At 27.7% G+C, this 12,777-nt stretch overlaps 1 protein-coding gene across 4 annotated transcripts in view; it reads left to right on the top strand.

Moving 5' to 3' along the window:
* LOC142325405 (tight junction protein ZO-3-like) overlaps positions 1 to 12,777 on the top strand; it is a 981,859-nt gene that overhangs the window by 907,215 nt on the left and 61,867 nt on the right. For all 4 annotated transcript variants that reach the window (XM_075367134.1, XM_075367133.1, XM_075367135.1 and 1 more), the window contains 2 exons: positions 6,433 to 6,669; positions 8,751 to 9,014. In XM_075367134.1, coding sequence (XP_075223249.1) covers positions 6,433 to 6,669; positions 8,751 to 9,014 — 501 coding nt within the window. The remainder of the gene's footprint in view (positions 1 to 6,432; positions 6,670 to 8,750; positions 9,015 to 12,777) is intronic.

Here is a 12,777-nt window from a genome sequence, read left to right as displayed (position 1 = left end):
GCTTTTCATTATACTTCAAAAAAATTTCATTGTTCATCTCATTATGATAATCTTCTGTTTTACTCTTGGAATTGTAGATTAAAAAAGCACCATCTATGAATCCCATGTTCCCACTCAAGTGAGTCATAATTAAATGGTTACCGGCACTACTATTAACATAAATGGATGGTACATTGTTACTTTGCCAGCACTTTTTTACCATATAATGTGTATACACTCAAGTCTCACCTAAGTATACGACCGGTCTCTTTGACTTAGAATTTGCATTTTTTCTCAAATGCCTAAGAAAAATGCACGTTTCACAATTATATCACCTATTCACACAAAATTAGTTGTTGTTTTTACACTTCCTGAATTGAAAACCCATAGTTTTTAGAATTTCCCTCATTGTTTCCCTACTAGTGGTAGAATTCAGTTCCTCCTGACAAAAATTGTGTAATCTTCGTATAGTAGGTATTTCCATATAGAATTTAAAATATTTAAAAAATTCTCTTCTAATAACAATCCTGTTGAAATCATCCATTTCATATTTATTATGAGTAATGCATTTCTTTGGCGTTTGAATTTCAGAAATACTAGCCTCTGCTTTGTATCTGATTTTTCTGATGTCAATTAATGTAGACCAGGTTAAGTTTAGAATTCTACAAGCACGTTCCATTGCTTTTATAAGAAACACCAATGTCATTTTTTCTTTGCCTTTGAACTTTAAAAGTTAAACACAAGACGATGTGCTTGACTGCAAAGAGGTTTTCTCTGTTCACTTGAAATCTTAACACAATTACTTTTAAGTAACAACTGTTGCAATTTCCAGTGCAAAGAACAGAGAATATTTGTTTTAAACATTTAAACCATAATTCTATGACTCAAATGTCTCGTTCGCCATAATATCATAACTCAAACCAAAACAATTGATATAAGAAATTTTCACTTTATTTACTTGTACATACTTTTTTCAATACGATATATTTTCATCATGCTGTGTGTTTTAAAGTACATTGACTAAGAAAACAATTGCTCTTATTACAAAATAACAGGGAAAAAGATAAAATTCATTATTTCTGAAAAAATAACCATAATTAAGCAGAAGAAAAACTGATGTTTTATTATTAAATATAGAAATTAAAATGACATCAATTAATTAATTAATATGAAATTAATATAAATAAAGCCTAAGAAATAATGTAATGTTATGTAACACTATGTTTAAAACAACAAGCTAATCTCATGGCAAAAGTAACAATTACTTTACTAGTACCAGTGGAAAGTGACTGTACACAGCAGTAGTGAAACTATCCGAATATGTGCCTCGGCTCGTCGACTAGTACATTACAATGCCTTATCTGTGTATGCTTACAAATACAATTTATATGTATATAATTGTTCATACTTATTTCCTGTAAATCTTATTAGCCATAATCCCTGATCTAAATGAATTACTCGTTTCCTGTAAACTCATTTTTAATTTTGTGTGGTCATGAAATTAAATGTGTTATTATTTTAACTTATTATGACTCTGTTAACTCTTTTATGAACTATACAGTTTTCATGATCATCTATTATAACTTGTATTATTTGTATCATATTAAGCTAAAATTTAGTTGAAATTTCTCCATTATTACATATGTAGTTTTTAGAAATGTGTTCACACCTTTTGAAAAAAAATATTATTAAATTTGAAATGAAATGATTAATTCAGTATTGGTTTAATTAGTAATCAGTTGCAGAAGATATTTGTGATAAACTATTGTATTGAGGCATATTGTTTTGGTAATGTTAATGTGTACAGTTAATATCAATAAGTTCTCCATCTCTCTCTTAACAGAAGATTTGATTCTTTTACAAACTGTACTAAGCATGTTACCACGTACCTCTATTATTGAATGAGCAGACCCATACAATAAACATGAATTTTTTTCTACCAATGACTGTAATTTGTGAAGAAAGAATCAAGAATAAAAATCTTAAAAAACTTAATCAGGAATAAATTTAAACCTATAACCTAGTTGATCTACTGTATAGTGGTTTCATCTCTGCCTTTCATCCAGAAGGTTATGAGTTCTAATCTCAGTCAGACATTGCTTTATTTCTCACAATATAACATTTTCATGTTATACACCCACATACAAGATTTAAAAAGTTACAGTAGTGGTAGCTGTTCAATTATTGCCATACATTTTAACTGCTTAGCCAATTAATTATACATAGTTTCTGGCTGTGTAAAAAATGAAGGGAACAAAATATAAGTTATACTGAAATTTACTTAAATTGAAAAACATGTTATTTTAATGTTTTAGAATCCGCAAACCACATAAATTCTTTCTAGTAAAGATTTGATACATTGTTTAAAATTTTAGGTAGGTTAACTTTTAGGATCCTAATAAAAACGAGACATTGGTGGTGATATGGTGTGACATCATTAGGGGAGGAAACAAAGTAACTGCTCGAGCGGGCATGATACGAGAATGGCAGAGGAGATGGGATCTCTCATCAACAGGATGTTTGACCCACAACTTAATCAAACAGGTTGCATCATGGATTGACCGCAAATTTGGCCAACTCCATTTCTGGTTAATCTAGTTTTTAATGGGGCACGGGGTCTTCAAGTCATATTTTTTTCGAGAGGAGGAGGGCTATCACTTCCGAGTGCCTATATTGTGGAGACTATGACTCCCCTGAACATGTTGTGTTCAGGTGTTGACGGTGGGTGATCAAAAGAGGCATCTGTGAACAAATAACTGGACCCCTCGATGTAGACACGATTGTACTGACAATGCTATATGGTGTCAACAAATTCAGGGCTGTGTCAGAATATATAACAACAAAACTACAGCACAAATGCAGGGATGACGAGGTAGCGAGGGGGTGATGAACAGCCTCCTGTGGAGTTGTTTGTCTGGGCTTGCTGGATGGGTGGCAACGATGAGACATGAGGACTCCATCACCCTCAAGCTGTTAAGACCGAGACCCAGCTGGGGCCACCTCGAGGTACCCGGTTAGTGGCAGGCAGCTATTAAAAGACCTCAGTCTTGCATGGGCCCCCTTTGTGGGATATTCACATTGGAGGCAAGGCATCAAGACCGAGTCCCAGCCCCTGGGGGGGGGGGGGGTTCAGGAATGACATAGTTAGGCTTGGATACCTTGCTCTAGGGGTCAGAGGCAGGCACTGAAACAATCTGTTAGAGTGGTTGGTTCCCTGGGTTGTGATGTGCTTCACAGTCAATCCAGCCCAGGGGGGTAGGGAAACAAGTGAAAACAAAAAAAAAATAAAGACAAGCCATGTTACTCGGTTGATGAATTGTTTGTTGTTCAATATGGATTGTTCTAAAGCAAAAAAAGAACAATAAATCAGATAAAAAATTATAGGTTCCTAGGACTCATTACAAAATAAAGAAGAAATCATTACTTGATTTTATGCCTGAATAGTGGGAATAGGATGTGGTTGTAATTTAGTGTATTTTCTGAATATAATTATATTAAAAAAATAATTACAAAAAACTATTATAGACTTAGCATCCGCATCATATAACAGATAAAAAAATTGAATCAAATTGATAATAGCATAAATTCAACTTATACACACAGAAAAGAACCGAATTTAACAAATTTACCCTGGTTATCTTGTATACTAATAATTAGTATTGAATTTGAATGTTTTTTTTTTCAGTTTTATCTCAATGTTTTGTAGAATTATTGTGGATGCCAAAATCTTCATAATAATGTTTAATATTACGTAATGTTGAAATACGTAATGAATTGTTGACTGACCTAACAAAAATTTGTTAATACATTACTATTTATTTGAAATTAAGTTAAATGATTTATGCATTAATAATTTTTCTGTTATATTAATACAGGTGTCCAAAAAATTTTCATACATAGAAAAATGAACTTTTTTATGAAAACCATTTTTATTTAAATATGATCAAAATATGAGGTACCATTCATTGGTTTGAGAACATATTTCGGTGCATGTACTCTACTGCCAAAGAACATGTATAACAGCTGGAGTTATGCTCGTAATTATACATTCCTTGAGATGATTTATGTTTTGTATCTTATTTTTCCTATATATGGAAACTTATGGGATATTCTGTAGTTTTTAAAAATATTAAATTCATTTTTAATTTGATAATAGTTTACTTGCCTATGTTGGTAGTAGTTGATTATAATATTATAAACCAAATCAAATTAAAATTTGATGAAAATTTTTGCTTAATCAGTTGCAACATAATTTTTTTTTTACGACAGTGCTTTACCATGTTCACACTATTCAGAATATTCTTTTACAGTTTTATAGTTACAGAATATTCTTTTTTTACTTTAGCACTTTAATCAACCTGAATACCATTCTCATCCACCTCTTTCTGATTGAATGAAAGAAATGTAGATATGGTTCAGATACAATGAAGTGAAAGATTAGTTTGCAATTTCTATACTAACATTTCTAATTCTAGATTATTGGGCATATTGCATAATATTTGAAAAGTGTTGTTCAGAATAATCAGAATAATTGTAAAGAATCAGAATAATTGTTTCTGATTCTATTGACTTTAACTATTTATATAAAACGGGAGAAAAGTTAAATTTGTGTAAATTAATTAATTTAAATCAATTTATCATGGATAACTCTACTGCTGGCAACGTAGTACGTTTATAAATCCAAATTCATTACCAGAAATACTCTTGAAAATGATCTTAAGTTATTTATTAAGAGTTTTAAGTTAATGGATTAGTACTTGACGAAGACAAGATTTATTCTGTGAATTCTCATTCACATTTAAAATAGGAAAGAGATTTTATATTTAAGAATCAAGCTCACCAATTATTTAGTTGGTGAGCTTATGTTTTATTTCCTAAAAAGAATCATCAGTTTTAAAAACTTTTTATATTTCCATATTTAGGAAAATTTATCTTTTCTCCTATTCCTTAAAATGTAATGAATCTATAATATTTTAATTAATTTGTACCCAGAACGAAGTAATTTTAAGTTAATTTCATTGATTTTATTTTTCAATAGAATACTAAATAAAAAAATTATTAAAAAATATGCTGTGTTGTTTGATTAATTGGTAAGTTAACTAAAATTTAGAAAATTTGATTTGTTTTAAAAATCACTGAAGATATGTTATAAAAATGACAGCTGATTTAGAATAGAACTTACAATGTTGTATTAAGGAAAAAAAATATTCATGAACACTGATGTTCAAGTTAACAAACTAAAATATATTAAAAAATCAGGAGCCGAGTTATGTTCTAATTTTTCTAAATTAGTGTATTAAAATATGCTAATATAAATAATAATTGTATTAGTGTATAAAAATTATAAATACTGTAATAATATTTTATTAAAAATTGATAATAAAAGATGATGAGTTATTTTGTGATAACTCTCAAATAACCATTATTAAAATCATTTAAATTAAATAACCACTCTCTATTTAAATATCTTTAGTGCAAATTTTTTGAGTTTTGTGGATATTTCTATTAACACAGGTAGACTATTTCATTACATGCAGGTTGATATCACAGTATGCATAGCTAGTTTATTTTTTAGCTAAATTCTTTTGGTCATTACAGAATTGAGAGAGGACACGATTTTAACCGAAACATTTTTATGGTATCTCAGAAGTAACGGAACTGCATGCATCTGATGTGTGGAATTACTGATACAGCCTTGTGTTAGATTTTAATAGTGACTTAATTTGCAGGCTACAGAACAGCCCTGAATGAAGAATCTTTGTTATAATAATAACTGCTCTGATTTTCTTACATTGTAAAAATGTTGTTAATTCTAGTTTAGATGTATCTAAATGATTTTCAAATTCTGGTCAACATCCCTTGCGCTGCCATATAACCTTGAATAGAGTTATTTTAAAAATAATGAATTTATTTTTCCACCAATCACAAAGATGTTTATCAGTACCATTGTATTTAACGTCTGCTTCAATGTTTGTATTTTTTTTTACAAAATTACAACATTTAACCTAAATTAAGAATCATTTTCATTTTACACAAAACTCATTATTAAAATATTAGATACACAAGCTATAAAAAAGTTATTAAATGGATTAATATAATGCAGGTTTTACAAATTACCGGTGGTTTATCAAACAGATGTTATTACCATTGATACTGATTACACTTTCAGGATTATTTACTATGAATGTTTATAATAGTAGGCTGAATTTGCCGTTGCATCTCTGAAGTAATATTTATCAGTACAATCATTATAATAATTTAAACTTGACTTATATGGCAGACCATTAATCATCAACCAAAACCCATATGAAAATGAAGCTTGATACAACGTGGTTGACTTAGGAAAAAAGAAAACAAATTATAACTAACAATGCCACATCAAGAAAATATACTCTGTAGAATCCATAATGAAATTAAAAAATATTGATAGAGGTTATGTATTTTTTCTTATAGATTTTGGACTAGTGTTGGGTTGCAAGATCTTTGTTAGGGAAGTTGGAAAGTTGGATGGTAATGGTTTACAAGAAGGAGATGTATTATTAAAAATTAATAATCATTCAACTGATGGAATGAGCTTAAAGGAAGCAAGAAAGCTTATAGAAAGTAGTAAAGAAAAATTAAATTTAGTTGTTAGAAGGGAAGCACCACGTTCTTCAACTACTGCTGAGTCTACAGCTTTGCAATCAAAAGGTATTAATTATTATTACAGCTATTTTAATTTGTACATTTAAGTCATATGCTTGCTTATTAAATTTCTTTGTAGGGAAATATAGTTAATATGATTAAAACAAACTTTGAGGATTTGCCAGAAGTAAAAATTAATATTTTAACATCAAATATTTCTTATTTATAGATTCCTGTTTGTGCTGTTTTGTTTGTGTAATACCAGTGTTTGCATGATATTGTTAGCATTACAGGAAATTATTTTTAATTAATTTAACTAAAATGTTATTCAATAGTGGCCTTGAATACTGGCTAGTTATGTTAATAATATGGAATTAATTTTTGGTCGGATAGAAAAGTCAATTATTAGTTTGTATTGCGTTTCCAAGAGGGAAAGTAGTGACAGTACTTTTAATATTTTCTGATTCTGTATAGTTGCTGAATCATTGCTATTGTAAAATGTATATATTAGAGTATTACATTATTTTATTTATTTAACACTCTAGATAATTACATTTCTTAAAACGTTTTTGTTAGTACCCGTGAATGCGACTTAATTGACTTATTTGCCTTCAGTGCTTTCCAACTTCTGAAATAAATTTCATACTATCCTCCCTAAGCTAACCTTAATCACCTTAATCTAAAATCTTACCTAACCTACACAGGTGGCAGAAGGATTTAATATTTCAACATATTTGCTTGAATAAGTCATCCTTATGCTTTGTATAATTATTCACAATGTACATATATCCAGAAGCTCCTTTGTGTGCTGCATTCATGTCTGTTCAGTCATTTTACTGATGCCCACATCAACTCAACAAAATTTTTAGAAGTAAACAATAAAAACAGTATTGTAGTAAATGCTGATCTCCTTTGTGGAGTGGTAAAGTCTTGGCCTTTCATCCGGAAATCTCGGGTTCAAATCCTGGTTGGCATCTTTCATATGCCACAAAATTCCATTTCCATATCTCACACACTAGCTTCAAGCTTATCTGGTGAAATCATCCAACAAAAAAAAATTTAGTAAGATATGTAATAATATTAAGAAACTACATTGAAGTAGTAAAAATAAACAATTTATTACATAATGGGTGGCTCTTATATAAAAATGCCATTTTCACCCATTTAATAGAATATTATAATTTTTTTAATAAGGCAAGTAGCAAAGGAAAAGAAATGAAAAATCATTTTAATTCAGTAGTACATGCCCATAAGCAAACATTACGTCAGAACTTAAGTAGAACATTTTTGAGAATGTGGTCATTTATTATATTGGAACCTTGAGTTTGCTTCTTTTTTAATTTGGTGAAGACTTTTAAAATGTGAAAATAAAAATAATTGACTTTTTTCATGTATAGTTTAAAATATATATATATATATATATATTCTGCTGCACTGTCATCTGTTACTCTGTATGAATTAAAAAATTATTTTTTCTGTCCACATATTGTCACATCAATATCGGAAAATATAAGAAAATAAAGTCAACAGTTACTTAGCAAAAGAAAACGTTATCCAGTATCCTTACCTAGATAAGGATAAAAAATAAGTATTATCAAAAAGTATTAAATATATTTGGTTATTATGTATATATGATGACACATTATATAAATCCTTACTTAGGATTAGTAGCATCCTTACTTAGGTAAGGATGCTAGGTAACAATGATTTATATGATTTTTCTTCACCATATGTACTTAATATATTTTGATTTTCTTTGTCATCAACTATGGTAGTCTATTGCTCCATCATTATTTCTGTATCTTACAGTTCAGGTAATTACAATTAAATTCTATTAAATGCTGGACTGGATAATGGATGTGTTTACTATGATAATTCATCAAAAAGTGAGAATAACACCAATGAACATAACTTATGAGGTTACTTTTTGTAAAGAAAAGGCTTTACCAACTTTTTAGTTCTAAAAATATATAAAAAAGAAGTTAATTACTAGGATGGAATAAAATCTTGTATTTTTGCAGCTATAACGTAGTATGTGCATGCATTCCATTTTATAAAAAGGTGTTATTAAAAATAATACTTATGATTTTCTTAATAATTTAATAGTAATGTTATGATACATTTTAAATAATAAAACTTTGTTTCAGAAGGCAACTATTTAGATGGGTTGAACGGTAGTAATTACACATCACAGAATCTTTACGTTCAACCTCCTACAAGACAACAGATGTTGGATGATAAAAGCAACCTTCTTCCGCGTGGTCGATCAAGAGGTCCTCTTCTTGATGTCTCCCTTAGTCAGTTAGATCGCCCTGCATCACCTCAGTCTCCTCACCATAGTCATTCTCGTAGTCGAAGTGGTCTTGATGAACCTCCTGACCCTCCAAGGCCACCTCCACCTAGACCTGAAGGTCAGAATCAGTATTTAAAAATGTTGTTTGTATTATTATGGGGAATTATGTTATTACTTACTAAAAAGAGTATTTATTTTTGTTGTAATTTTATTTTAAAAGAAAACATTAGTGGGAAAGTTTTAAATTAAAGTTTATCTTAGGAGGTAAAATGCTCTATAAGAGTTTAAAACTTTGATGATGGTAGCTACAATTATTATGAATCTTCCTTTAATGATTTTTTTTTTTATAGAATTGTAAAAATTTTTGTTTCTTTTTTCATTTTTTCAAAGAAAGGCGATAAGAAAATAATAAAAATAATACATAACAAATATAAAGCTTTATTAAAATTAAGAAAACATTACACTTCTGACCGCACCAAATTAACCATTGTTTGTTAAGGTTGGAACATCATAATGTTACAAAGTATCAGCAACCATGTTATCTGTGCTTTTATGGTTAGCCAAGAGTTATTTAAAGAAAATTTATTAAGTATTAATTATCCCAACATACTCAGATCAAAACAAATTACATTTGATTTTTTTTTCTTCAAAGATATGAGTAATTACGCTTGTAACAGTGTATATTTATGTTTTTAATCTCAGTCTATAAATATAATTATTGGGAAGATTCAGTTAATTTTTCTAAATAATCTTGAATATCTCTGTAATAATCTACGTTACGCTTTAAAAGAATAATTAATATTCATTTACAAACTTATGTTACAGTTTGTTTTTTATATGACTAGTTAGGATTTACTTTTATGTGGAATTTAAAAAAATACATTCCCTTTTTTTGAAAATGACAACAATTAGAAAGCATGTAGTTAAAATGATTGGCAAATAGAAAATTTATGTGAAACTTATTCAAATGAAAAAATTAATTTTAATATAAATTTATACAAATAAATATATACATATATATATATATATATATATATATATATATATATATTACTGTATATATATATATATATATATATATATACAGTAATATTACCAGTAGAATGATATTGACAGCTGGGCAATGATTGATTGCGTGATTGTTTGTTGAAAACCAATAATGAACGTTTAAATGTGTAAACAGTGCCCTTAGTAATTGTTGCTAAGATGATTATATTGCTATGAAAAGTAAATGTGGGAATTGTCAAGTGTTATCACCAAGTTAATTAATTGCTTAAAAGATTTGTAATCTTTTCTCTTATTTTAGAAATAATTTATTTATATATTAGAAATAATTAATCTACCATAATTATTTATCAGTTTTTAAAATTAAACTGATGTGGTTTTAAATATCATTCTTATAAACCATGCAGTGTGGTAATTTTTGTTTCATTAAACATGTACCACTGTAATTTTAAGGAGAAAACTTGGAAAAGTATTATTTATAGTATTAATTATTGTTCCTTAAGAGTAATAAAAATATAAACAAAACCGGAAAAAAGTCAGTTGTATAATAATGCCTTCTATATTTAATATTTATGTTAAGCTTCTTGTATTTTTTTGTTAATAATTTTTTTAAAATTATTTATTTACCTGTCCTGTTGTTGAATTGTATTTAGTTTTTTAAAATATTTACAGTTCTTAATTCCAAACAGATGTATTGTTTAAAGTTTGTTAAAAGAAGTATTTGAACATTTTTATAAAGTCTTGTTTGAAACAATTGTTTTATTTAAAAAAAGGCCCAATATGAAAAAAATATTATGAAAATGATGTACGAGATGTTATATAATGTATTTATAAATATTATCCCAAATGCTGTATCTCATTCTTTATTGATATAAGTTAACAAAAATAAAAAAAATTTGAAAGTATAAAAAAGGAATTTTTGAAAAATGAAAAATTTATTTTGGAAAGTGTTGATTTATATAATGAATTTTATTATTATTATTTATATGCAGCCTACAGATCCAGACTGAGTAAGTAAATGTAATTAAATCTTTTACTTTAAAAATGTAGTGATGTAAAATGTTCATTAAATGTAAGTTTTTTAGCAGTGCAAGTTTGTTTACTTATACTTTTTGTTTGTTTTTATTTCAAAGTTTTAATCTTTCCCTGATGTTGTGTAAATATTTATTTTAAATTTTGTTAGAATTCATATCAGACATTTACTTATAAGGTAAAATTATGTCTTTCTGAACTTTTGTCTTTACTTACATATCTTTGATAATTATTTATTTATTATTAATTATTTTATACTTTGTGAGAAAATTTATTGGAGAAAGAGATTTTATATTCTTCTGCTTACTATTATTAGTAAGCAATTATTATTTCTCTAAATCAATATTTTAATTGAACTGACATCGTGACACAATGATTTATTGTTTGCTTCATAAATGTGTAATAGTTACTTCTGGGTCTATTTATTGCAAAATATTTTAGTTGCTTAAGTATATAACAAATTAATTTGTTAGATTATGTCAATAGAAAACAAGGTGTTATTTCAGACTATACTGTACTCAGTACTATCATTTAACTAGTACGCTAGATGGATAACATTTATATAATTGCAAATCAGAATTTGCTACTGCTGTGGTGCCGCAAGACCCAGGTTTAAGTTCATTAAAATAGAATTCAAGAATTATTTTTTACAATGTGTGTGTGAACACACACACACACACACACACTTGAAATTGTACTTGTTTGATATTATGTTACTATTAAAGTTCTTGCAATATTAAGTCTGTAATCAGTCAATATAACCTATAAATAAGAGTAAACTACTTTATATTTCTGTTTCAAATGTTTTTTGAGCTATGATAAGTATCCCTTAAATAAAAAAATTGACTAAGAAAATTTACTGGAATAAAGTATGATGATTTGTTGTTATATTTTTATGTGTATATCACTATACATCTTGCAGTTTTAGGAAACTTGTGAGTTAAAAAATTATACATTTTTACTGGTATTTCTGTATAAAAGATTCTGTTTGAGCAGCTTTAAAAATATTAAGTGACAGAATAAAAAATAAACTTTAAAAAATAAATAGCATAACTATTTCATGAGTTACACATTACTTTAAGTGAGGAATTATGTATCTGTTTACCTTTATAATAAAATGTTTTTAACATTGCGTGCTGTTAATTGAAACTCAAACTGTTTAATTGAAATTCAAAGCTTTGATGATATACTGGTGCCAAGTGATATGATTTTATTTACCAAATTTTTTATCTGAATTAAAAATCTTATTTTTGTTTACTAGTAGTGTGTGAATGTATTTCATTCCAATGCAAATTTATTGAATTATAAAATTATAAATTTTAATGAAAAAAATAGAATTTTTACATATTTTTTGTAAAATGTTACATATTTTTTAATAAGAAAATAGAAACAATTCATGAACTTTTTTTAATATTTTATCAAAAATAAGAAAACACAGTACTGCACCAAAATATAGCATTAAAAATTAAAAAAAAGTCCTTCAGACTATTCTTTTTGTTATTAAAACAGAATGTTGCTAAACATTGATAACTTTATCACTTTCCTTGACTCATTAGTAAAGGTAAATTTACTTAATTATGGTCCTGTTTTGGACCTGTTTGGTTCTGGAATACCTGGAGCATCTCAAGGAAATTGAATGGTTTGAAGGTAGTGGTCTCATTCAATGAACCATAGATTATCAAAGTTAAGAAAATAGGTCCCCAATACAACACATGTTGTTGATGTTTTATAGTGGTTAAAGACCAGAAATTAGCTGATCTTTCACTTAATATCTGGTTAAAAAAAATTATTGTCCTAAAATTAATCATAGCCTTAAATTGGAATAGCAGCCTGTTAGCCATAAG

Source organism: Lycorma delicatula, chromosome 5 (assembly GCF_047948215.1).
Source record: "Lycorma delicatula isolate Av1 chromosome 5, ASM4794821v1, whole genome shotgun sequence".
NCBI classification, from domain to species: Eukaryota; Metazoa; Arthropoda; class Insecta; order Hemiptera; family Fulgoridae; genus Lycorma; species Lycorma delicatula.
Note: the sequence above shows the minus strand (reverse complement) of the source record. Positions and strands in the feature narration are given on the sequence as shown.